The sequence below is a fragment of the Anomaloglossus baeobatrachus genome, chromosome 11 (genome assembly GCF_048569485.1).
Source record: "Anomaloglossus baeobatrachus isolate aAnoBae1 chromosome 11, aAnoBae1.hap1, whole genome shotgun sequence".
In the NCBI taxonomy this organism is placed as follows: Eukaryota; Metazoa; Chordata; class Amphibia; order Anura; family Aromobatidae; genus Anomaloglossus; species Anomaloglossus baeobatrachus.
In genome coordinates, this window is record NC_134363.1 from 181,451,040 (window position 1) to 181,478,663 (window position 27,624).

The following is a 27,624-nucleotide window of genomic DNA, read 5'->3' on the forward strand; positions in this document are numbered from 1 at the left end:
GTGGTGACCCCTCTGTATTTGCACCAATTGTTGATTTGGCCGCCCCTAACATTCCTGCTCTCTCTCTGATGGATTTCTTCTTTTTTCAGTCTAATGATGGTCGGTTTCTCCTCCATTGAGAGCTCCTCTGGCCACATGTTGTGGGTTCACAGCAACAACTTACAAATGCAAATGCTGCACATGGAATCAGCTCCAGACCTTTTACCTGCTTAATTGATAATGGATCCACAGTGGAATTGCCCATGCAGCCCATTTGAGATAATGGTGCAATTACTTTTGGTTCCTTGAAAAAGAGGCAGCTCCATACTAAAGAGCTGTAAATCCTAAACCGTTCTTCCAATTAGGATGCGAATCCTTCAAATTAGAGCTGAGAGTCGGCACTTTGAGACCGACCAGATTGATTATAGAACTGGATCTTCAATATATTTTGGTAAAAAGCTAAAATGCCAAAAATTGTGTCACTGTCCAAATATTTCTGGACCTCACTGTAAATACTGTATATATATATATATATATATATATATATATATATATGCTAGCTGTACTACCCGGCTTCGCCCGGGTTAATGACTGATATTAACAAAATAGAATGCATTAATATTCCCGGGATAGTATAACTATCTCTCTGTTTCTCTCCCATTCGCTGTCTGTATATATATCTCTGTCTCTCTATCTCTTTGTCTGTCTGTCTCTTTGTCTGTCTATCTCTGACTGTCTCCGTCTCTTCTCCGTCTGTCTCAATCTCTTTCCCTGTCTGTCTATCTATCTATGTCTCTTTCCTTGTCTGTCTCTTTCCTTCTCTTTCCCTCTCTTTCCCTGTCTGTCTCTTTCCCTCTCTTTCCCTGTCTGTCTCTTTACCTCTCTTTCCCTCTGTCTCTTTCACTGTGTCTGTCTCTTTGTCTCTTTACCTGCCTTTGTCTGTCTCTTACCCTGTCTGTCTCTTTCCCTCTCTTTCCCTGTCTGTTTCTTTCCCTGTGTCTGTCTCTTAACCTGTCTCTCTCTTTCCCTGTCTGTCTCTTTCACTGTCAGTCTGTCTGTTTGTCTGTGTCTGTTTCTTAACCTGTCTGTCTCTTTCCCTGTCTGTGTCTTTCCCTCTCTTTCCCTGTCTGTTTTTTCCCTGTGTCTGACTCTTAACCTGTCTCTCTCTTTCCCTGTCTATCTCTTTCTCTGTCAGTCTGTCTCTTTGTCTGTGTCTGTCTCTTTGTGTCTGTCTCTTACCCTGTGTATGTCTGTCTGTTACCCTGTCTGTGTCTGTCTCTTTCCCTGTCTGTGTCTGCCTCTTTCCCTGTCTGTGTCTGTCTCTTTCCCTGGCTGCATTGTGACACGCCAACATTCCATATAAGGGCGTGGCTGCGCATTCTTCTGAAGTTCTGGCTGCACTGTGGCTCCCAGCTCTATTCGCTTTAATGGAGACAGGTTTTTTGGTGAATAACTGTAAAGCGCGGGGTTAAAATTTCCCCTCAAAACATAGCTTATGACGCTCTCGGGGTCCAGACGTGTGAGTGTGCAATATTTTGTGGCTGTAGCTGCGACGGTGCGGATGCCAATCCCGGACATACATAGACACATACATACATTCAGCTTTATATATTAGATATATCTATACATACTGTAATATATATTTGCTCACTGTTCTTTCTATATATAGTCGGGGGCTGCAACATGTAGGACCTCATAGTGATTGAAGGTAAAAATATATCCAAGCCGGAGGAACTGTGTCTGATGTGTCCTAAAAAGAAATCTACCTCCCTGCGCTTTGCTTCCGTCCCACCCTGTTTTTTCCAGCTTTTATATTGGGTTTTCTTGGTAATGCTCTTAGGGTAGAGAATCCTTCTGTAGTGTGATGTCATATCTTGGCACCATGTGCTGGTATATGGAGCCTTTAGCTCTGTATTGTTTTGCCCAGGGACAGTGTTATTCAGGATGCGGCGGAAGCAATTGCACATGGTCCCTGGTGGCTAAAACGTCTCTCGTATAATGAATGGCCGGCGGGGGTCCTCATTTGTATTTTACGTTGGGGTCCAGGCACATGGCTCTGTGAACTCACACGAGAGATTCTTTTTTCTCTCCAGTTGCAGTGAACGGTGTCTGAAGAAGAACAGCTTAGACATACACGAGGATCTGCTCCTGGGCCAGGACCCCTACTACAGGCCAGTCCCCGGCACGGTCCCATACCTGGATGATGACATTCCCCTCCTGACGGTGGAAGATGATGCAGGTATGTTTGCAGTTATTGTTCTCTGGTCGGGGTCTTTGGGCTCCCATTGTCTTCCTGCCTCGTGTAGACACTCTTAGTTCACAGAGATCAGCACATTTTTTAATTTTTTAATTCCCCTAATTGAAAAAAATGTGATTGCGGAGAATCACAAACACCCTAATTGTTGTGAGAAGATGTGTATGAACTCTGAGGTCTGCTAAGTCTGAATCTTAGACTTTTCAAGCTCTGTGACGTCCTCTCACTATCCAGATTCACCCTAAAATGGCTGCTACATTCTCTGCCTTGGCTTTTATAGTGGCTCTGACACTTGGTTGTGTGTCACACCAGAGCGTACAGACGCTCAGCGGGCAACACAATACAAGGGAAACAACGGGAAATATTATAAAAGAAAGGCTCTGGCGATAAGGAGAGGAGAAGCCTCCTGCAACTCACCTGAGTCTGTACCCTACACTCTCTAATGTCCCTATACGGGGCCTTCTCCCAGTCGCCATAACGTGCCTAGGCCTCACTTGCTCTGGACTTACCCTGGCTAGTGAGAAGGCACTGGCGATATTGAGAGGGGATAGGGGACTTCTCCTGCAACTCACCTGAGTCTGTACCCTATGCTCCCTAACGTCCCTATACGGGTCCTTTTCCCCATCACCATCATGTGCCTAGGCCTCACTATCCCTGAACTCACCCTGGCTAGTGAGAAGGCACTGGCGATAGGTAGAGGGGATAGGGGACTCCTCCTGCAACTCACCTGAGTCTGTACCCTACGCTCCCTAACGTCCCTATACAGGTCCTTCTCCCAGTCGCCATAATGTGCCTAGGCCCTCACTTACACTGAACTCACCCTGGCTAGTGAGAAGGCCCTGGCAATAGGCAGAAGGGATAGGGGATACCTCCTGTATCTCACCTGAGTCTGTACCCTATGCTCTCTAACTAACGTCCTTATACGGGTCCTTCTCCCCACCGCCATCATGTGCCTAGGCCTCACTTGCCCTGAACTTACCCTGGCTAGTGAGAAGGCACTGGCGATATTGAGCGGGGATAGGAGACTTCACCTGCAACTCACCTGAGTCTGTACCCTACACTCCCTAATGTCCCTATACGAGTCCTCCCAGTCGCCATGATATGCCTAGGCCCTCGCTTACACTGAACTCACCCTGGCTAGTGAGAAGGCCCTGGCAATAGGCAGAAGGGATAGGGGATACCTCCTGTATCTCACCTGAGTCTGTACCCTACGCTCCCTAACGTCCCTACACTGGTCCTTTTCCCAGTCGCCATAATGTGCCTAGGCCCTCACTTGCCCTGAACTCACCCTGGCTAGTGAGAAGGCTGACAAGACCACTAGTCTCACCACTGCAATAATACAATACAAGGTATGGGAGACAAACAGGAAAAATAGACATAAAAAGGGAAACATTCCAAGTTTGTCCAATGCAGCTAAACTCCACAGCTGCAATAGTCACAACTCCTCAGCTTCTTCCAGAGACAGGCTTCCTCTTGAGGAACCAAATCGCAAATGGTTCAAATTCAAAAGGGCCAGCGAACTTCATTAAATTGGACATAATCTATCTACATTGGATGGATTCGCTCTTCAACTTAACTTTTTAGCCTTAAAACTCTCATTAAATTCACCTATAATGCTTTGTTTCATTTATGCAACGATAAAAGTGCTGCCCCTTTCCGGAGCTTCTTGACACCACAGACCCTTCTCTCCCAGGGCTCCTTAGTAGCTGCAGGCACCATCTCTATTTTGACTGAGTCACCCAAAATCTAAAAAGGGGTTTTCAAAAGTAAAAAATAACATTCAAGATGACTTTAGCGGCCGATTTCTATGAGTAGTCTGTGTTTTCTGTGCAGTGGCTCTTGATTTCGGGGACGTTCCTCTGGTTTCCGTATTGCCGGATGGTTTGGAGCAGAAGTCAGACGTAGACAGAAGAGACCAGGTCATCCAGTGGTTCCAAACCATCCTGCACCATTGTGTCCTGTGGACATCTGATAAGGGCCGGTACGTCACTGTGGGTAAGAAGAATTCTCCTTAAAATTGCAATTTTTTTGCACAAAATTAGCTCACATCAAAAATCCATGAAAGTGCCATGAAGTCTTTGATAAATTCCCCTCCCCCCATTGTATCAGTCGTCCCTGGAGTATTCCATTAAATAGTAAAACTGCAAGGACAGAATTGTCAATTGTCCTGGATTTCCCATTTTTTCTGGTCTAAAAGAAGGCGGGATTTATATAAACATTCTTTTGAAGGTTGGGGGAGGGGCTTAAAGTGTTACTTTCATTTTAATTTTTATTTCAGATATCAATAGTACACATGGAAATAAGCAAATTTATAATATATCTTATCAGAGAAATCCGCTTCTCTTTCCTCCTGTATTGAGCTTTCACTTTCAGTTCAGTGAAGACAGATTTCATATTAATGAGATAGGACATGACAATTGCTGCTCATAAGATTCTATGGAGGAGGGAGGAGCTGGAGGCTGGCACAGACATTCTGCTGCAGGTCTTCCTGAGACAACACTGTCACTTTAAATCCTCGGAATGTTTGTGAATGGAATGATACAAAAAGTTTGAATATTTAGCGAAGGGTCATGTTCTGAAAATAAGTCTCTCTCCGTCATTTTTAGGTATTTTTGTAGCGGTCCTCATCCTCTCGATATCTTTTGCGTCCCGTCTTCATCCGGCCAGTCGGGCCCCTGTCCTCTTCAGGCCGGACACTAACATCCAGCTGCTCTTAGACCTCAAGTATAATCTCAGCGCGGAGGGGATATCCTGTGTCACGTGCTCCGGTAAGGGCTCGATACCAAATATCAGCGTTTTATCTGCATGTAGGAGTCTATGTTGTCTAGCGTTTCCGCCTGCTATATATTAAAAAAAATTGGGGTAAAAAATTAGAATTGAAACCGAAACTGAAAATGAGCTGCAATACCACACACAACCTGCAGGCAAAAGTGGCGCTGTTTTCGAAAAAAATATTTGTCCATGTTCTCAGATCCTCCATCGCCTCCTTGGAAAGAAATTATCTAGAAGAGTTTCCCGCGGGAGATTTCACGCTCGGACTTTTATTGTGTCTAATGCCGGTTATATCTATGCCGGATGACCTTCCGCTGTAACCAAACAAAGCCCCGTCCGGCCGCGCTCTTCTCCATATTGCGGTGAATGTTACCGCCGACGGTTTAACTGTTTTCTGAACTCAAATATGTTTGACATTTTATTAAATTGAAAAGTGTGAGGAGCGGAGATCTCATTAGAGGCCGCGCTGCCCCCTGGTGTTAAGGGCGGAGATCTCATTAGAGGCCGCACTGCCCCCTGGTGTTAGGAGTGGAGATCTCATTAGAGGCCGCGCTGCCCCCTGGTGTTAGGGGCGGAGATCTCATTAGAGGCCGCGCTGCCCCCTGGTGTTAGGGGCGGAGATCTCATTAGAGGCCGCGCTGCCCCCTGGTGTTAGGGGTGGAGATCTCATTAGAGGCCGCGCTGCCCCCTGGTGTTAGGGGCGGAGATCTCATTACAGGCCGCGCTGCCCCCTAGTGTTAGGGGCGGAGATCTCATTAGAGGCCGCGCTGCCCCCTGGTGTTAGGGGCGGAGATCTCATTAGAGGCCGTACTGCCCCCTGGTGTTAGGAGCGGAGATCTCATTACAGGCCGCGCTGCCCCCTGGTGTTAGGGGCGGAGATCTCATTACAGGCCGCGCTGCCCCCTGGTGCTAGGAGCGGAGATCTCATTAGAGGCCGCGCTGCCCCCTAGTGTTAGGGGCGGAGATCTCATTAGAGGCCGCGCAGCCCCCTGGTGTTAGGAGCGGAGATCTCATTAGAGGCCGCGCTGCCCCCTGGTGTTAGAGGCGGAGATCTCATTAGAGGCCGCGCTGCCCCCTGGTGTTAAGGGTGGAGATCTCATTAGAGGCCGCGCTGCCCCCTGGTGTTAGGGGTGGAGATCTCATTAGAGGCCGCGCTGCCCCCTGGTGTTAGGGGCGGAGATCTCATTACAGGCCGCGCTGCCCCCTAGTGTTAGGGGCGGAGATCTCATTACAGGCCGCGCTGCCCCCTGGTGTTAGGAGCGGAGATCTCATTAGAGGCCGCGCTGCCCCCTGGTGTTAGGAGCGGAGATCTCATTAGAGGCCGCGCTGCCCCCTGGTGTTAGGGGCGGAGATCTCATTACAGGCCGCGCTGCCCCCTGGTGTTAGGGGCGGATATCTCATTAGAGGCAGCGCTGCCCCCTGGTGTTAGGGGCGGAGATCTCATTAGAGGCCGCGCTGCCCCCTGGTGTTAGGAGTGGAGATCTCATTAGAGGCTGCGCTGCCCCCTGGTGTTAGGGGCGGAGATCTCATTAGAGGCCGCGCTGCCCCCTGGTGTTAGGAGCAGAGATCTCATTAGAGGCCGCGCTGCCCCCTGGTGTTAGGGGCGGAGATCTCATTACAGGCCGCGCTGCCCCCTAGTGTTAGGGGCGGAGATCTCATTAGAGGCCGCGCTGCCCCCTGGTGTTAGGGGCGGAGATCTCATTACAGGCCGCGCTGCCCCCTGGTGTTAGGGGCGGAGATCTCATTAGAGGCCGCGCTGCCCCCTGGTGTTAGGGGTGGAGATCTCATTAGAGGCCGCGCTGCCCCCTGGTGTTAGGGGCGGAGATCTCATTAGAGGCCGCGCTGCCCCCTGGTGTTAGGGGTGGAGATATCATTAGAGGCCGCGCTGCCCCCTGGTGTTAGGGGTGGAGATCTCATTAGAGGCCGCGCTGCCCCCTGGTGTTAGGGGCGGAGATCTCATTAGAGGCTGCGCTGCCCCCTGGTGTTTGGAGTGGAGATCTCATTAGAGGCTGCGCTGCCCCCTGGTGTTAGGGGTGGAGATCTCATTAGAGGCCGTGCTGCCCCCTGGTGTTAGGGGTGGAGATCTCATTAGAGGCCGCGCTGCCCCCTGGTGTTAGGGGCGGAGATCTCATTAGAGGCCGCGCTGCCCCCTGGTGTTTGGAGTGGATATCTCATTAGAGGCCGCGCTGCACCCTGGTGTTAAAGGCGGAGATCTCATTAGAAGCCGCGCTGCCCCCTGGTGTTAGGAGCGGAGATCTCATTAGAGGCCGCGCTGCCCCCTGGTGTTAGGGGCGGAGATCTCATTAGAGGCCGCGCTGCCCCCTGGTGTTAGGAGCGGAGATGTCATTAGAGGCCGCGCTGCCCCCTGGTGTTAGGGGCGGAGATGTCATTAGAAGCCGTGCTGCCCCCTGGTGTTAGGGGCGGAGATCTCATTAGAGACCGCGCTGTCCCCTGGTGTTAGAGGCGGAGATCTCATTAGAGGCCGCGCTGCCCCCTGGTGTTAGGGGTGGAGATCTCATTAGAGGCCGCGCTGCCCCCTGGTGTTAGAGGCGGAGATCTCATTAGAGGCCGCGCTGCCCCCTGGTGTTAGGGGTGGAGATCTCATTAGAGGCCGCGCTGCCCCCTGGTGTTAGGAGCGGAGATCTCATTACAGGCCGCGCTGCCCCCTAGTGTTAGGGGCGTAGATCTCATTAGAGGCCGCGCTGCCCCCTGGTGTTAGGAGCGGAGATCTCATTAGAGGCCGCGCTGTCCCCTGGTGTTAGGGGCGGAGATCTCATTACAGGCCGCGCTGCCCCCTAGTGTTAGGGGCGGAGATCTCATTAGAGGCCGCGCTGCCCCCTGGTGTTAGGGGCGGAGATCTCATTAGAGGCCGCGCTGCCCCCTGGTGTTAGGGGTGGAGATCTCATTAGAGGCCGCGCTGCCCCCTGGTGTTAGGGGCGGAGATCTCATTACAGGCCGCGCTGCCCCCTAGTGTTAGGGGCGGAGATCTCATTAGAGGCCGCGCTGCCCCCTGGTGTTAGGGGCGGAGATCTCATTAGAGGCCGCCCTGCCCCCTGGTGTTAGGAGCGGAGATCTCATTACAGGCCGCGCTGCCCCCTGGTGTTAGGGGCGGAGATCTCATTACAGGCCACGCTGCCCCCTAGTGTTAGGGGCGGAGATCTCATTAGAGGCCGCGCAGCCCCCTGGTGCTAGGAGCGGAGATCTCATTAGAGGCCGCGCTGCCCCCTGGTGTTAGAGGCGGAGATCTCATTAGAGGCCGCGCTGCCCCCTGGTGTTAGGGGTGGAGATCTCATTAGAGGCCGCGCTGCCCCCTGGTGTTAGGGGTGGAGATCTCATTAGAGGCCGCGCTGCCCCCTGGTGTTAGGGGCGGAGATCTCATTACAGGCCGCGCTGCCCCCTAGTGTTAGGGGCGGAGATCTCATTACAGGCCGCGCTGCCCCCTGGTGTTAGGGGCGGAGATCTCATTACAGGCCGCGCTGCCCCCTGGTGTTAGAGGCGGAGATCTCATTAGAGGCCGCGCTGCCCCCTGGTGTTAGGGGCGGATATCTCATTAGAGGCAGCGCTGCCCCCTGGTGTTAGGGGCGGAGATCTCATTAGAGGCCGCGCTGCCCCCTGGTGTTAGGAGCGGAGATCTCATTAGAGGCCGCGCTGCCCCCTGGTGTTAGGAGCGGAGATCTCATTAGAGGCCGCGCTGCCCCCTGGTGTTAAGAGCAGAGATCTCATTAGAGGCCGCGCTGCCCCCTGGTGTTAGGGGCGGAGATCTCATTACAGGCCGCGCTGCCCCCTAGTGTTAGGGGCGGAGATCTCATTAGAGGCCGCGCTGCCCCCTGGTGTTAGGGGCGGAGATCTCATTACAGGCCGCGCTGCCCCCTGGTGTTAGGGGCGGAGATCTCATTAGAGGCCGCGCTGCCCCTTGGTGTTAGGGGTGGAGATCTCATTAGAGGCCGCGCTGCCCCCTGGTGTTAGGGGCGGAGATCTCATTAGAGGCCGCGCTGCCCCCTGGTGTTAGGGGTGGAGATATCATTAGAGGCCGCGCTGCCCCCTGGTGTTAGGGGTGGAGATCTCATTAGAGGCCGCGCTGCCCCCTGGTGTTAGGGGCGGAGATCTCATTAGAGGCTCCGCTGCCCCCTGGTGTTTGGAGTGGAGATCTCATTAGAGGCCGTGCTGCCCCCTGGTGTTAGGGGTGGAGATCTCATTAGAGGCCGCGCTGCCCCCTGGTGTTAGGGGCGGAGATCTCATTAGAGGCCGCGCTGCCCCCTGGTGTTTGGAGTGGATATCTCATTAGAGGCCGCGCTGCACCCTGGTGTTAAAGGCGGAGATCTCATTAGAGGCCGTGCTGCCCCCTGGTGTTAGGAGCGGAGATGTCATTAGAGGCCGCGCTGGCCCCTGGTGTTAGGGGCGGAGATCTCATTAGAGACCGCGCTGTCCCCTGGTGTTAGGGGCGGAGATCTCATTAGAGGCCGCGCTGGCCCCTGGTGTTAGGGGCGGAGATCTCATTAGAGGCCGCGCTGCCCCCTGGTGTTAGGGGCGGAGATCTCATTAGAGGCCGCGCTGCCCCCTGGTGTTAGGAGTGGAGATCTCATTAGCGGCTGCGCTGCCCCCTGGTGTTAGGGGCGGAGATCTCATTAGAGGCTACGCTGCCCCCTGGTGTTAGGAGTGGAGATCTCATTAGAGGCCGCGCTGCCCCCTGGTGTTAGGGGCGGAGATCTCATTAGAGACCGCGCTGCCCCCTGGTGTTAGGGGTGGAGATCTCATTAGCGGCTGCGCTGCCCCCTGGTGTTACGGGTGGAGATCTCATTAGAGGCCGCGCTGCCCTCTGGTGTTAGGGGCGGAGATCTCATTAGAGGCCGCGCTGCCCCCTGGTGTTAGGAGTGGAGATCTCATTAGCGGCTGCGCTGCCCCCTGGTGTTAGGGGCGGAGATCTCATTAGAGGCTACGCTGCCCCCTGGTGTTAGGAGTGGAGATCTCATTAGAGGCCGCGCTGCCCCCTGGTGTTAGGGGCGGAGATCTCATTAGAGACCAAGCTGTCCCCTGGTGTTACGGGTGGAGATCTCATTAGAGGCCGCGCTGCCCCCTGGTGTTAGGGGCGGAGATCTCATTAGAGGCCGCGCTGTCCCCTGGTGTTACGGGTGGAGATCTCATTAGAGGCCGCGCTGCCCTCTGGTGTTAGGGGCGGAGATCTCATTAGAGGCCGCGCTGCCCCCTGGTGTTAGGAGTGGAGATCTCATTAGAGGCTGCGCTGCCCCCTGGTGTTAGGAGCGGAGATCTCATTAGAGGCCGCGCTGCCCCCTGGTGTTAGGAGTGGAGATCTCATTACAGGCCGCGCTGCCCCCTGGTGTTAGGAGTGGAGATCTCATTAGAGGCCGCGCTGCCCCCTGGTGTTAGGAGCGGAGATCTCATTAGAGGCCGCGCTGCCCCCTGGTGTTAGGAGTGGAGATCTCATTAGAGGCTGCGCTGCCCCCTGGTGTTAGGAGTGGAGATCTCATTAGAGGCTGCGCTGCCCCCTGTTGTTAGGAGTGGAGATCTCATTAGAGGCTGCGCTGCCCCCTGGTGTTAGGAGTGGAGATCTCATTACAGGCCGCGCTGCCCCCTGGTGTTAGGAGCGGAGATCTCATTAGAGGCCGCGCTGCCCCCTGGTGTTAGGAGCGGAGATCTCATTAGAGGCCGCGCTGCCCCCTGGTGTTAGGAGTGGAGATCTCATTACAGGCCGCGCTGCCCCCTGGTGTTAGGAGCGGAGATCTCATTAGAGGCCGCGCTGCCCCCTGGTGTTAGGAGCGGAGATCTCATTAGAGGCCGCGCTGCCCCCTGGTGTTAGGAGTGGAGATCTCATTAGAGGCTGCGCTGCCCCTGGTGTTAGGAGTGGAGATCTCATTAGAGGCTGCGCTGCCCCCTGTTGTTAGGAGTGGAGATCTCATTAGAGGCTGCGCTGCCCCCTGGTGTTAGGAGTGGAGATCTCATTAGAGGCTGCGCTGCCCCCTGGTGTTAGGAGTGGAGATCTCATTAGAGGCTGCGCTGCCCCCTGGTGTTAGGAGCGGAGATCTCATTAGAGGCCGCGCTGCCCCCTGGTGTTAGGAGCGGAGATCTCATTAGAGGCCGCGCTGCCCCCTGGTGTTTGGGGCGGAGATCTCATTAGAGGCCGCGCTGCCCCCTGGTGTTTGGGGCGGAGATCTCATTAGAGGCCGCGCTGCCCCCTGGTGTTAGGGGCGGAGATCTCATTAGAGGCCGCGCTGCCCCCTGGTGTTTGGGGCGGAGATCTCATTAGAGGCTGTGCTGCCCCCTGGTGTTAGGGGCAAAAAAACAAAACTGTGATTGACGGCAAGTCCTGGAGTCGTCTCCTTGTTTTACACATTATGTGTCTTATTATCCTACGCTCCTGATGAGAAAGGGCTGCAAAGAGATAACATGGATGACAGCCACAGTACCCCCATAACAGTGACACAGACACACAGTGCCCCCATAACAGTGACACAGACACACAGTGCCCCCATAACAGTGACACAGACACACAGTGCCCCCATAACAGTGACACAGACACACAGTGCCCCCATAACAGTGACACAGACACACAGTGCCCCCATAACAGTGACACAGACACACAGTGCCCCCATAACAGTGACACAGACACACAGTGCCCCCATAACAGTGACACAGACACACAGTGCCCCCATAACAGTGACACAGACACACAGTGCCCCCATAACAGTGACACAGACACACAGTGCCCCCATCACAGTGACACAGACACACAGTGCTCCCATCACAGTGACACAGACACACAGTGCCCCCATCACAGTGACACAGACACACAGTGCCCCCATCACAGTGACACACAAACACACAGTGCCCCCATCACAGTGACACAGACACACAGTGCCCCCATAACAGTGACACAGACACACAGTGCCCCCATCACAGTGACACAGACACACAGTGCCCCCATAACAGTGACACAGACACACAGTGCCCCCATAACAGTGACACAGACACACAGTGCCCCCATAACAGTGACACAGACACACAGTGCCCCCATCACAGTGACACAGACACACAGTGCTCCCATCACAGTGACACAGACACGCAGTGCCCCCATCACAGTGACACAGACACACAGTGCCCCCATCACAGTGGCACAGACACACAGTGCTCCCATCACAGTGACACACAGACACACAGTGCCCCCATCACAGTGACACAGACACACAGTGCCCCCATCACAGTGACACAGACACACAGTGCTCCCATCACAGTGACACAGACACACAGTGCCCCCATCACAGTGACACACAGACACACAGTGCCCCCATCACAGTGACACAGACACACAGTGCCCCCATCACAGTGACACAGACACACAGTGCCCCCATCACAGTGACACAGACATACAGTGCCCCCATCACAGTGACACACAAACACACAGTGCCCCCATCACAGTGACACACAGACACACAGTGCCCCCATCACAGTGACACAGACACACAGTGCTCCCATCACAGTGACACAGACACACAGTGCCCCCATCACAGTGACACACAGACACACAGTGCCCCCATCACAGTGACACAGACACACAGTGCCCCCATCACAGTGACACAGACACACAGTGCCCCCATCACAGTGACACAGACACACAGTGCCCCCATCACAGTGACACACAAACACACAGTGCCCCCATCACAGTGACACACAGACACACAGTGCCCCCATCACAGTGACACAGACACACAGTGCCCCATAACAGTGACACGCAGACACACAGTGCCCCCATAACAGTGACACAGACACACAGTGCCCCCATCACAGTGACACAGACACACAGTGCCCCCATCACAGTGACACAGACACACAGTGCCCCCATCACAGTGACACACAAACACACAGTGCCCCCATCACAGTGACACACAGACACACAGTGCCCCCATCACAGTGACACACAGACACACAGTGCCCCCATCACAGTGACACAGACACACAGTGCCCCCATCACAGTGACACACAGACACACAGTGCCCCCATCACAGTGACACACAGACACACAGTGCCCCATCACAGTGACACACAGACACACAGTGCCCCCATCACAGTGACACACAAACACACAGTGCCCCCATCACAGTGACACACAGACACACAGTGCTCCCATCACAGTGACACACAGACACACAGTGCCCCCATCACAGTGACACAGACACACAGTGCTCCCATCACAGTGACACACAGACACACAGTGCCCCCATCACAGTGACACAGACACACAGTGCCCCCATCACAGTGACACACAGACACACAGTGCCCCCATAACAGTGACACAGACACACAGTGCCCCCATAACAGTGACACAGACACACAGTGCCCCCATCACAGTGACACAGACACACAGTGCCCCCATAACAGTGACACAGACACACAGTGCCCCCATCACAGTGACACAGACACACAGTGCCCCCATCACAGTGACACAGACACACAGTGCCCCATACAATGACAGCCACAGTGCCCCCATAATAGTGACACACAGTGCCCTATACAATGACAGCCACATTTCCCCTTTAACTGTGTTAAACACAGCTCCCCCATAATGGTTGCAGATACAATGTCCCCATAACAGTGTGAGCCATACCGCTCTGTGCACACAGTGATGGAGGCTCCGGCAGTCTGAGCTGCGGCTGCAGTGTCTTCTCCCTTCCCCCGCACTCCACAGCCTGGACGCCCTCTCCCCTGGATTGTGGCCCCCTGTATCACGCTCTCGCGGCTTCTTTCGCTGTCACTTTGTGAATTTTCAAAGAGCAAATTTCATACAAACCAGAATCTAAGCGCAGCAGGAGCCAATCATCCTCCCCGCAGCGTCCGGAGATCAGTGCGAGCGCAGCACGGAGGAAGAGCACCACATTCTGTTATAAGACGACTGGGGTCTCCACTCCATGTCCGGGGTCTGCAGGTGAGCCTGCTCTGGAGATTGCCATGCCAGGAAGGGTCACATGTAGTGAGTGCAGCTCTGGAGTATAATACAGGAGGTAACTCAGGATCAGTAATGTATGTACACAGTGACTGCACCAGCAGAATAGTGAGTGCAGCTCTGGAGTATAATACAGGAGGTAACTCTGGATCAGTGCAGGATAACGCCTTTTTTGCTGGTCTGACTCTGAATGAAACAGCAGAGGTGATGATATCATTGCCCTTTTATTCTGACAGTTTTGGGGTCCCAGCCGTCGGCCTCTCAGTGGTCTTAGATGCCCCCATATGCACATGATGATTACAATGTCTTCTTTTGGAGCTCGGGCTTTGGGTGGTGAATTGTGGCTCCATTATCTGAATATGGACACACAATTTGCTCCTTTTTTTTTGTGTAGATGACATCTTCATAGAGAAGCCGAGGCTCGGTGCCGGGGAGGACGTCACACCCGGCTGAGACCTTAGATTAAGCTTCTCCAATACCGGTATTGATGTCTGCTCCGGAGCTCAGAGGCTGTCAATAAGCCGAGCATTGATCCAAGGACTGCTGTTCATTTCATTCCAGTAATTGGTCACTTTGGGGTTTACTAAATTGTCCCAGAGAAGATTTCGAGGTCTAATCTTCGTTTTGGAGTATAAAGGTCACTTTAAAAAAAATAAAAAAGCAAGAAGTGAGAATAGGCATCGTGCTTAGCGGTGTGAGCAAATCTCCATTGGGGGAGGGGAATTTGTCTTTAACGGTCTTTGAATTCACCTGCAGGTCTGTTGAGTTTGGACTTCTGACTCTACAACTGAGCATTTACGTGCTGGTTCCTTGAGCTTGGACCTCTTATGTTATGACTGAGCATTCACCTGCAGGTTCTTGAGTTTAGACCCTTCGACTCTCTTTGGCTGAGCATTGACCTGAAGGTTCCTTGAGTGTGTGCTTCTGACCCTCAATAAGAGAGCATTTATCTGCAGGTTCCTTGAGTTTGGACCTTTGACTCTCTACAACAGAGCATTGACCTATAGGTTCCCTGAGATTGGACCATTGACTTTCTACAACTGAGCATTCACCTGCAAGTTCCTTGAGTTTGGACCTTTGACTCTCTACAACTGACCATTGACCTGCAGGTTCCTTGAGTTTGGACCTTTGACTCTCTACGACTGAGCATTGACCTGCAGGTTCCTTAAGTTTGGACCTTTGACTCTCTACGACTGAGCATTGACCTGCAAGTTCCCTGAGTGTTGACCTTTGACTTTCTACGACTGAGCATTTAGCTGCAGGCTCCCTGAGTTTGGACCTTTGGCGTTCTACAACTCAGCATTCTCCTTCAGGTTCCTTGAGTTTGGATTTTTGACCCTCAATAACGGACCATTTATTTTCAGATTCCTTGAGTTTGTACCTTTGACTCTCTAGAACTGAGCATTGACCTGCAGGTTTCTTGAGTTTGGACCTTTGATTCTCTACGACTGAGAATTTACCTGCAGCTTCCTTAAGTTTGGACTTCTGACCCTCAATAACTAACCATTTATTTGCAGGTTCCTTGAGTTTGGGCCTATTACATCATAAATGAGCATTCATCTGCAGGTTTTTAAGTGTGGACCTTTGACTATCTATTACTGAGCATTAGTCTGCAGGGTCCTTGATTTTGGACTTCTGACCCTCAATAACTGACCATTTATCTGCGGGTTCATTGAATTTGAACTTCTGACCTTGAGTAATTGGGCATTTATCTGCAGATTTCTTGAGTTTGGACCTATGACTCTCTAGGACTGAGCATTGACCTGCAGGTTCCTTGAGTTAGAACTTTTGACTCTCTAAGACTGAACATTTATTTGCAGATTCCTTGAGTTTAGACCTCTGACACTGTATGAATGAGCTTTCACCTGTTCATTCCTTGAGTTTAGACCTCTGACCCTGTATGAATGAGCTTTCACCTGTTCATTCCTTGAGTTTAGACCTTTGACTCGCTATGACTGAGCATTCGCCTGCAGGATGCTTAAGTTTGGACTTCTAACCCTATACGACTGAACATTCACCCACAGATTCCTTGAATTTGGATCCTTGACTCTTATTGACTGAGGATTGCAGGTTCCTTGAGTTTGTACCTTTGACTCTCTACAACTGAACATTTATCTGCAGATTCCTTGAGTTTGGACCTCTGACCCTCTATGACTGAGCTTTCACCTGTAAGTTTCTTGAGTTTGGACCTTTAGCTTTCTATGACTGAATATTCACCTGCAGGTTCCGTAAGTTTGGACTTCTAACCCTTTAGGACTTAAAATTTGCCCACAGGTTCCTCGAGTTTGGACCTTTGACTCTCCACGACTGAGCATTCACTTGCAGGTTCCTTTATTTTGTTTTCCATTAAGCAATGCCCATTCTGTTTAGTCCATTTTAGGAATTACTCTACAACAAACACTATACCTCCATAAGGGGTTAAGAAGAAGGGGATCCCAGATCTTCAGATATGTCTATCACCATGGAGGAAGGAGAATAGAGTAGACTATGCTCTTATGGCTGGACAATCATACTTTTAGCATCCAGATATGTTCTCAGGTGCCAGGAGCTCTTTACCACCATGTTGAGGGATATCACTAGGCCAGTATGGATTGGCCATCATACTTTGAGAGTCCAAATATGTTCTCGAATGCGAGAACCTCTCCACCACCATGGAGAGGTATCACTATGCTCCGATGGATAGACCTTCATACTTTGAGAGTCCAGATATGTTCTCCAATGAAAGATCCTCTCTACCACCATGAAGAGGCTCTTATGGATGGACCTTTATACATTGAGAGTCCAGATATGTTTTCTAATGCCAGGACCTCTCTACCAACATAGAGAGGGGGAACACTGTGCCAGTATGGATGGACCTTCAAACTTTGAGAGTCCAGATATGTTCTCCAATTTGAGAACCTCTCTACCACCATGGAGAGGTATCAATATGCTCTTATGGAAAGACCATCATACTTTGAGAGTCCTGATATGTTCTCCAGTGTGAGAACCTCTCTACCACCATGAAGACGTATCACTATGTTCTTATGGATGGACCTTCGTACTTTGAGAGTCCAGATATGTTCTCCAGTGTGAGAACCTCTCTACCACCATGGACAAGGGGATCACTATGCCAGTATAGATGGACCATCATAGATTGCATCCATTGATGACTTGAGTCATCCTAGTTGGTGTGTGACAGATCTGAATGTTAATCATGATGGTGCCACAAGTTAAGTCAAGTGTAGATTCCCTGGGCAACGTGGGAATTAAGTGTTTAGGTTAGAGCATGATCAGCCTGGGATAGAGATCCGGTGTACGGTAAGTCTTCGAGAGCTGAGTGTCCATGAGTAGCTTGTTTATAGATTGTCCATGAACCACTAGGGGAAGGTTTGGCGAGACGTATCTCCCATGTGACGAGGGATGCCAACAGACCACTCTGCCTTGGCAAGGTTCTGTGGATAGAAGCTCAGGGCTGAGAACTGATTATGGAAAGCCGGGCTCTGGCTCCTGCCTTGTAAACCTCTTACTCAGTCTTAAAGGGTCTGTCCTGTTTGTTCTCTTGAAGCACCACAATCTCCATTAGAGAGACCCTTGCCCCTTTCATGGTCTCCGTGCCAGCCAGACTGTGAAGAAGCAGCGGTTGGGCTGACGAGACCCCGCATCCGGTGCCGGGCTGCGTATGTTTGAACTCAGAACATCATTTATTAAAACCTTTCCTGGCAGAAGACTTAATTTCTGCTCTTCCTGAAAGTAGAAATAAGAGAAGTGTAATGAAGGGAACTGCGAGCCTAAGGGAGACGGGCAGACGCAGATGAGTGCCGACAGGCGCCAGGGCCGGGAGGACTCTGCCCCCACCTCTGCCCACGTCACCCGCCGCCAGCTGCACACTCCTGACATCGCAAGATTTTTCATACAAAGATTATTCTTATATTATTATATTTCTTTATGTTCATAGATTTTTTTTGTGGGATTTTTTACAAATTAACGAGATTTGTTTTTATGCGGAATTGCAAAGACAGCGGCGCTGTAAATGCGGAAACATTACAACAAAGTGGTGATATGTTTAAAGAGACGCCCTGCATCCGGAACGTTAAAAAGAGGGAACGTCCAAGGGTCTGGTGACATTCACACTTGTGCGCGTTTGTCATACAGTGTCATGGCGGCATCTGACGCTGTTCACACTGCAGATCCCCACTATGGTTTCTTTGGGGCTTCTGAGTTGCACAGGCAGACTCGGGCGTCGACCAGCTGTGTGCTCATTAGTGATCAGGTTTGCAGGAGTTACTCTCTGCTAGCCTGCTGGTTACCTCTTCGATCACATGTTATTGGAAACCTATCACAGTCACTCCTAGCCTTCTTAAGATGGTGGAGCCTGTCTTCCCATGCCGACTATAGCTTTTGCTAAACCGGTCCAGTTCACACTGCAGAATCTGACACTCCTTACTATGCCTCCTTTGGGGCTTCTGAGTTACACAGGCAGACTCGGGCTTCGACCAGCTGTGTGCTCATTAGTGATCATACTTGCAGGAGTTAATCTCTGCTAGCCTGCTGGTTATCTCTTGGATCACATGTTATTGGAAACCTATCACAGTCACTCCTAGCCTTCTTAAGATGGTGGAGCCTGTCTTCCCATGCCGACTATAGCTTTTTGATAAACCGGTCCGTGTTCTGTTGAAGCCCAGTACTGCTGGTGATTGTATTGCTTTGTGCGTGGAGTTCTCCCATTGTCTTGTTGTTTCCTCCCTGATCTTATTTTCCGCCTAAGCTCTTTTGGTCTTATACCTCTGTATCTAAACCCCTCAGACATCATGTTCACTGTTTGTGCTGTAGGGTTGTTTCAGGAGAAGCCCCGGAGCCTCCAAAACAACATCCGGACCTCATCAGACAAGAAGAAAAGAGGATCACTGACTACATGGAACAGCAAGATCAGCATGTCCGACCTTGGCCATGAGGGTGAGTGGGCTGGAAATGCTCCACACTGTACTGTATGCATCCACTAATGGGATATGATATTTGGTACAAGGGTATCGATATAGGGGGGCAAAGGGATCAATATGGGGGGGGGAAGGAATCGATATAGGGGGGCAAAGGGATCAATATGGGGAGGAGGTATCAACACGGGGGGGGCAAAGGAAACAATATAGGGGACAAAGGTATCAATATAGGGGAACAAATGTATCAATATAGGGGGTGCAAAGGGATCAATTTAGGGGGAAGGTATCGATATAGGGGGTGCAAATGTAACAAAATAGGGCTCAAAGGTTTTCGATAGAGGGGCTACAAAGGTATCAATATAGGGGGCAAGGGTATCAACATGGAGGGAAAAAGTTTTAAATTTGGGGGAAGAAATGTATCACTATAGGGGCAAAGGTATCGATATAAGGACAAAGGTATTGATATGGAGCATAGGTATTGATATAGGGGGTACAAAGGTAAAAATATAGGTGGCAAAGGTTTCAATATAGGGGCAAAGGTATCGATATAAGGGCAAAGGTATTGATATGGGGCAAAGGTATTGATATGGGGGGTACAAAGGTAAAAATATAGGGGGCAAAGGTTTCAATATAGGGGCAAAGGTATTGATATAGGGGGTACAAAGGTATCAATATAGACGCTACAAAGGTATCAATATAGGGGAACAAAGGTATCAATATAGGGGAAGAAAGGTATCAATATAGGGGCAAAGGTATCGATATGGGGCAAAAGTATTGATGTGGGGGGTACAAAGGTATCAATATAGGGGGCAAAAGTATCAGTATAGGGGGTGCATGGGTCCTGGTGCTCATGGAGACCCAGTCGTGTCCTTTTGGCCATCATGGGTCTTTACCTTTATTGTACTGACGGGTGCTTGGTTGTGGCGGCCATGTTTGGCGGTAGGTGGGTATTTTCCCCCCTTTATACGAGGCTGACCACCTCCTTGCATGCTTTGTCTTCTCCTGTATGAGACTACGATGGCTTTGTTGGGTATTTTCCTACGTGACTGTATTTCATCCTCACTTCTCAGATTTGCAGAGGACGGTGTACGTCACCAGATGTAAATGGGAAGGACGCGCCACCATTTTCCGACTGTCCCTTAATGCTTCGGCTGCACCTCCGTGGCAATCCACACTACCGGGGGACGATGACGTGACCTCGTTTCAGGTAAGACATCTGCATTACAGACCCCTCATCCCACCAGGATCATACGGGGGTCTCTGACAGCTCAGGGTCCGGGCGTTACAATATTGCACCATTAATCCATGTTACATTTATCCTTCTTATATTTATGGCATAAATCATAAAACTAAAGTCAGTAGCAGTGCAGTCGCCCCCTGATTCCCCCCGTTTTCGGCTCAGCACGTCTTGGCAGTGATCCGCACGCTGAGCTCGGGGGGCGCGCGGATGTTCTCTTTTCTCTCATTAGTAAAGACTGACATCTCTTTAGCGCTGCCGCCGCCGGCCGCTTCTCTGCACTCGTCAGGCCGGGGATGATGAAGTGTTACATTATAACACGGACACGTCTCCCTTGTTTAGGATAATTCCGCCATTGTGCAGACCTATTATTAGAGCCGGGGACCGCAGGGCGCGCGGGGGGCTGCGGGGCACGTGTCTGCGGATGAGCACCTGAGGATTAGCTTTAACGCTCGAGGATAGGCAAATGTGACACGGAGGATAACGATTTTCCTGGCAGAAATCTGCGGCCGCGGAGCTCTTGTAAGCAGCTCGTATCTCGCCAGGCGTCCGCGCCGGCCGAGGGCTGATTTGCATCCGTGTAGATAACAAAGATGGAGAGATTGTGCCAGGAGGCGACTCGCACCAGCCGTCATGTCTGTCCCTGCGCTGGAAGGAAAATGCAATCTGGGGATGGTTATCATCCAAATTCTACCCACTCATTACTTATAGGGTGTGCATACTTCTGCAACAAATTGTTCTTTATGCATCAACTATGCAGATAGTATCTATTAACAACACTTATAACCATGGTAACAGACTACAAACAAAGCCAACGTAGTCTGATCCGGCAGTCAGGTGCTAATCCGTCTCCTCTCCTTGTGAACCTGTAGAAGGGACATAAAGAAAAGAGTGGGATGGCTGCATCCGGGCACTGCGTATGGGGTTATCTACGGTGTAACTGGAGTACGATGGACCCCCTCCATGTTATTCAGATGTATGGGCCCCTGTAGCATTCTAGATCCTGGTATATGTGTCCCCCAACCTGCTATGCATGTCCTCCATCCTGGTATGTATATACAGTATTTCCCCATCCTGATATATATGTCCCCTATCCTGATATATATGTCCCCTATCCTGGTATATATGTCCCTCATCCTTGTATATATGTTTCTCATCCTTGTATATATGTTCCTCATCCTTGTATATATGTTCCTCATCCTGGTATATATGTTCCTACTCCTGGTATATATGCCCTCCATACTGGTATATATGTCCCCCATCCTGGTATATATGTCCTTATAGATATAATCCTCATCCTGGTATATATGCACTCCATCCTGGTATATATATATCCCCCATCCATATATATATATCCCCCATCCTGGTATATATGTCCCCTCATCCTGGTATATATGTCCCCAATCCTTATAGATATATTCCTCATCCTGGTATATATGTCCCCCCATCCTGGTATATATGTCCCCAATCCTTATAGATATATTCCTCATCCTGGTATATATGTCCCCATCCTGGTATATATATCCCCCCATCCTGGTATATATGTCCCCCATCCTGGTATATATGTCCCTCATCCTGGTATATATGTTCCCCTATCCTGCTATATATGTCCCCCCCATCCTGGTATATTTGTCCTCAACCTGGTATATATGTTCCTCATCCTGGTGTATGTGTCCCCCTATTTTGGTATATGTGTCCACCAATCCTTGTTATATGTTCCCCCATCCTGGCATATATGTCCTCATCCTGATATATATGTCCCCATCCTGCTATATATGTTCCCTCATCCTGGTATATATGTCCCCATTCTGGTATATATATCCCCCCATTCTTTTATTCATGTCCCCCCCTTCCCCCATCCTGGTATATATGTTCCCAATTCTGGACCCATCCTGGTAAATATGTCCCTATCCTGCCTCTAATGCATAAAAAATCAAAAATCATTGTTCTTACCCTCCTCTGCTCCCACGACACCCAGCGTCCTCTTTTGTAGCCAACACAGTGGCCGGCAGCTTACATCTGTGTGCTTGCTATAGTGGTGCATGACGTCAGTGCAATCTGACACTAATGCCAGGCATGCCGATGTCAGCTTCCGGGCTCTGATTTGCCAGCAGCACGTATTGCGGTTTAGGGACCCGATGGGTCTCTGCACCACAATACACTTCAGCTGAATATGTGTCCTCAGATGCTCATCCAGTTGAAGTAGGTGCTGATGTCGGCGGGCCGCCCTCCTGGCCATGGTCGCACCCTCTGTGAATGTGATTCTTACACCCCTAGTTATCATCTGTAATGATGGACACGCATAGATCTGCACAGGAGCTGGGGGGGAGTTAAGGAAAAGTCGGCTCATTTTGTATTTTATTGGCTGCAATCATGAAAAAAAAAAAAAAAAGGTTGTGACAACTCAATTCAGGCAGATTAGGGGACTCGTGGTGGTCGCTGCATTTCTCTAGGCCAATGAGGTGTCAGAGGAGATGAGATACAAGCAACTGAAGGAATCGCCCCAAACACCCGCATTGTCACAAGCAGAGTCGGGGCCGTGGAGGTTTCACCCTGGGCCGGGCCCGTAAGGCGGCTGTAATAAATGGAATGTGAAAAGTTACAGATGTGACTTTTGGAGTTGGAGGTCCAGGTTACCCCCTAGGCGGTGATACGGGCACTGGTAGCCGGCGGGTCCCCGTTACGACCTCCTCGTGCCGCCCGGCGCCCGCTGTGTGCCGCCTCCTGTGTTACTGTGTCAGTGCGGCTCTCAGGGTGCCACATTGTAAATGTTTGTTTTCATTAATCCATTGTTTAGGTGTATAAGATTCCTTACGGTAACTACACCTGGAAGCTGACAGCTTGTATGTCCACCATAGGGCTGCCGACCGAAATCTGTCCCAAGAAATGGATGATCACCTCCTCAGGGTGCGACACACGCAGAGGATGGAAATATGACTTCAGCTTCTATGCTGCAGACAAAGAGCAGTCCTATGCAAGGTAATGTCCGCGCCATAATGCGACACTTTCTATACCTGCAGAAGTTGCAATATATTCCACAGAGAAACCTGTAGAGGGGATACTCAGTAATCAATCTGTAACATTACCGATCCTGGGATACCTCCTGCATTATACTCCAGAGCTGCACTCACTATTCTGCTGGTGCAGTCACTGTGTACATACATTACATTACTGATCCTGAGTTACCTCCTGTATTATACTCCAGAGCTGCACTCACTATTCTGCTGGTGCAGTCACTGTGTACATACATTACATTACTGATCCTGAGTTACCTCCTGTATTATACTCCAGAGCTGCACTTACTATTCTGCTGGCACAGTCACTGTGTACATACATTACATTACTGAGCCTGAGTTACCTCCTGTATTATACTCCAGAGCTGCACTCACTATTCTGCTGGTGCAGTCACTGTGTACATACATTACTGATCCTGAGTTACCTCCTGTATTATACTCCAGAGCTGCACTCACTATTCTGCTGGTGCAGTCACTGTGTACATACATTACATTACTGATCCTGAGTTACCTCCTGTATTATACTCCAGAGCTGCACTCACTATTCTGCTGGTGCAGTCACTGTGTACATACATTACTGATCCTGAGTTACCTCCTGTATTATACTCCAGAGCTCCACTCACTATTCTGCTGGTGCAGTCACTGTGTACATACATTACTGATCCTGAGTTACCTCCTGTATTATACTCCAGAGCTGCACTCACTATTCTGCTGGTGCAGTCACTGTGTACATACAATACATTACTGATCCTGAGCTACCTCCTGTATTATACTCCAGAGCTGCACTCACTATTCTGCTGGTGCAGTCACTGTGTACATACATTACTGATCCTGAGTTACCTCCTGTATTATACTCCAGAGCTGCACTCACTATTCTGCTGGTGCAGTCACTGTGTACATACATTACATTACTGATCCTGAGTTACCTCCTGTATTATACTCCAGAGCTGCACTCACTATTCTGCTGGTGCAGTCACTGTGTACATACATTACTGATCCTGAGTTACCTCCTGTATTATACTCCAGAGCTGCACTTACTATTCTGCTGGCACAGTCATTGTGTACATACATTACATTACTGAGCCTGAGTTACCTCCTGTATTATACTCCAGAGCTGCACTCACTATTCTGCTGGTGCAGTCACTGTGTACATACATTACTGATCCTGAGTTACCTCCTGTATTATACTCCAGAGCTGCACTCACTATTCTGCTGGTGCAGTCACTGTGTACATACATTACATTACTGATCCTGAGTTACCTCCTGTATTATACTCCAGAGCTGCACTCACTATTCTGCTGGTGCAGTCACTGTGTACATACATTACTGATCCTGAGTTACCTCCTGTATTATACTCCAGAGCTCCACTCACTATTCTGCTGGTGCAGTCACTGTGTACATACATTACTGATCCTGAGTTACCTCCTGTATTATACTCCAGAGCTGCACTCACTATTCTGCTGGTGCAGTCACTGTGTACATACATTACATTACTGATCCTGAGTTACATCCTGTATTATACGCCAGAGCTGCACTCACTATTCTGCTGGTGCAGTCACTGTGTACATACATTACATTACTGATCCTGAGTTACATCCTGTATTATACTCCAGAGCTGCGCTCACTATTCTGCTCATGGATCAGTTGGGTTTTATATGATCTCTTTGCCTCTCCGGAGGGTCCTGAATGTGCCCACTTCCCCCCTGTACCCTCCTTTGCTGTGCGGCTCCTTTAGCGGTGTGCTGCCGGCTGCTGTGAATGTGCCGCTGTTCTGCAGTTTTTGGTGTTTTTTGCTCTTTGCAGCAGCATTTTCAATGTTAGATTGATGAAACATTTATTTACACTTTACTGCATCCGCTTTTCCCGCCTCTGCCGCCATTAGAGGTTCTGCTCCGGATAATTTAACATCTGTGACTTCATTAACATTAAAAAGAAATCCGAGGTTTCCCTTGTTTCCTGTCACACAATCACAATGTGCTGCAAAAGTAATGGACCCCCACCCCCTGGCGAGGGCAGAGTGCAGGGACAGAGAGCGTCTCTTCCTCTGGGGAGATGCCCTGTCCTGCATAGTAATATGAGTAATATGAGTGGCCACACTGTAATACCTCATTTCACCTGTGGGGGCGCTGCAGAGGTATTACACTGCCAGGACCTCTGGCCGCTGAGCTTTGGGCTGGATCCAGGTTTTGGTTCTTTTTTTGACATTTTGGGAGGAAAGTGACACTTTAAGACCCGTCAGTTCTTTATTCTCTTTGATACTTTTTTTTTTCTTAATTTATAGAAAACTATTTTTCACGTTGGTGCATAAGAACCCGACACACGGCAGAGTCTGCTCGTCTGCCTCCGGGTGCCCGGGATCGGGGTCAGACGTGTCCAACCGGGGGGCTTTTTATGTTCCCACCGAGAAAGGTAAGTCTGGGCTCAGTCGTCATAGATGGTTGTGTAGGGACAGGATCTTATCATGTATGTCTGTATACAGGGAGCTCCCCCTAGTGGTGACTACAGACAGGATCTTATCATATATCTCTGTATACAGGGAGCTCCCCCTAGTGGTGACTGCAGACAGGATCTTATCATGTATCTCTGTATACAGGGAGCTCCCCCTAGTGGTGGCTGCAGACAGAATCTTATCATGTATCTCTGTATACAGGGAGCTCCCCCTAGTGGTGGCTGCAGACAGAATCTTATCATGTATCTCTGTATACAGGGAGCTCCCCCTAGTGGTGGCTGCAGACAGGATCTTATCATGTATCTCTGTATACAGGGAGCTCCCCCTAGTGGTGGCTGCAGACAGGATCTTATCATGTATCTCTGTATACAGGGAGCTCCCCCTACTGGTGACTGCAGACAGGATCTTATCATGTATCTCTGTATACAGGGAGCTCCCCCTAGTGGTGACTGCAGACAGGCTCTTATCATGTATCTCTGTATACAGGGAGCTCCCCCTACTGGTGGCTGCAGACAGGATCTTATCATGTATCTCTGTATACAGGGAGCTCCCCCTAGTGGTGGCTGCAGACAGGATCTTATCATGTATCTCTGTATACAGGGAGCTCCCCCTAGTGGTGACTGCAGACAGGATCTTATCATGTATCTCTGTATACAGGGAGCTCCCCCTAGTGGTGACTGCAGACAGGATCTTATCATGTATCTCTGTATACAGGGAGCTCCCCCTAGTGGTGGCTGCAGACAGGATCTTATCATGTATGTCTGTATACAGGGAGCTCCCTCTAGTGGTGGCTGCAGACAGGATCTTATCATGTATCTCTGTATACAGGGAGCTCCCCCTAGTGGTGACTGCAGACAGGATCTTATCATGTATCTCTGTATACAGGGAGCTCCCCCTAGTGGTGGCTGCAGACAGGATCTTATCATGTATCTCTGTATATAGGGAGCTCCCCCTAGTGGTGGCTGCAGATAGTATCTTATCATGTATCTCTGTATACAGGGAGCTCCCCCTAGTGGTAACTGCAGACAGGATCTTCTCATGTATTTCTGTATATAGGGAGCTCCCCCTACTGGTGACTGCAGACAGGATCTTATCATGTATCTCTGTATATAGGGAGCTCCCCCTACTGGTGGCTGCAGACAGGATCTTATCATGTATCTCTGTATACAGGGAGCTCCCCCTAGTGGTGGCTGCAGACAGGATCTTATCATGTATCTCTGTATACAGGGAGCTCCCTCTAGTGGTGGCTGCAGACAGGATCTTATCATGTATCTCTGTATACAGGGAGCTCCCCCTAGTGGTGACTGCAGACAGGATCTTATCATGTATCTCTGTATACAGGGAGCTCCCCCTAGTGGTGACTGCAGACAGGATCTTATCATGTATCTCTGTATACAGGGAGCTCCCCCTAGTGGTGGCTGCAGACAGGATCTTATCATGTATCTCTGTATACAGGGAGCTCCCCCTAGTGGTGACTGCAGACAGGATCTTCTCATGTATTTCTGTATATAGGGAGCTCCCCCTAGTGGTGGCTGCAGACAGGATCTTATCATGTATCTCTGTATACAGGGAGCTCCCCCTAGTGGTGACTGCAGACAGGATCTTATCATTTATCTTCTGTATACAGGGAGCTCCCCCTAGTGGTGGCTGTAGACAGGATCTTATCATGTATCTCTGTATACAGGGAGCTCCCCCTAGTGGTGACTGCAGACAGGATCTTATCATGTATCTCTGTATATAGGGAGCTCCCCCTAGTGGTGACTGCAGACAGAATCTTATCATATATCTCTGTATACAGGGAGCTCCCCCTAGTGGAGGCTGCAGACAGGATCTTATCATGTATCTCTGTATATAGTGAGCTCCCCCTAGTGGTGGCTGCAGACAGAATCTTATCATATATCTCTGTATACAGGGAGATCCCTCTAGTGGTGACTGCAGACAGGATCTTATCATGTATCTCTGTATACAGGGAGCTCCCCCTAGTGGTGGCTGAAGACAGGATCTTATCATGTATCTCTGTATACAGGGAGCTCCCCCTAGTGGTGACTGCAGA

At 50.3% G+C, this 27,624-nt stretch overlaps 1 protein-coding gene across 1 annotated transcript in view; it reads left to right on the plus strand.

The window, feature by feature from the left end:
- The window catches only part of DISP3 (dispatched RND transporter family member 3), a 117,995-nt gene that overhangs the window by 73,936 nt on the left and 16,435 nt on the right, over positions 1-27,624 (plus strand). The window contains exons 8-14 of the mRNA XM_075329109.1: positions 2,073-2,218; positions 4,067-4,228; positions 4,840-5,001; positions 18,768-18,890; positions 19,942-20,078; positions 22,906-23,087; positions 25,404-25,531. Of these exons, the coding sequence (XP_075185224.1) occupies positions 2,073-2,218; positions 4,067-4,228; positions 4,840-5,001; positions 18,768-18,890; positions 19,942-20,078; positions 22,906-23,087; positions 25,404-25,531 (1,040 nt within the window). The remainder of the gene's footprint in view (positions 1-2,072; positions 2,219-4,066; positions 4,229-4,839; positions 5,002-18,767; positions 18,891-19,941; positions 20,079-22,905; positions 23,088-25,403; positions 25,532-27,624) is intronic.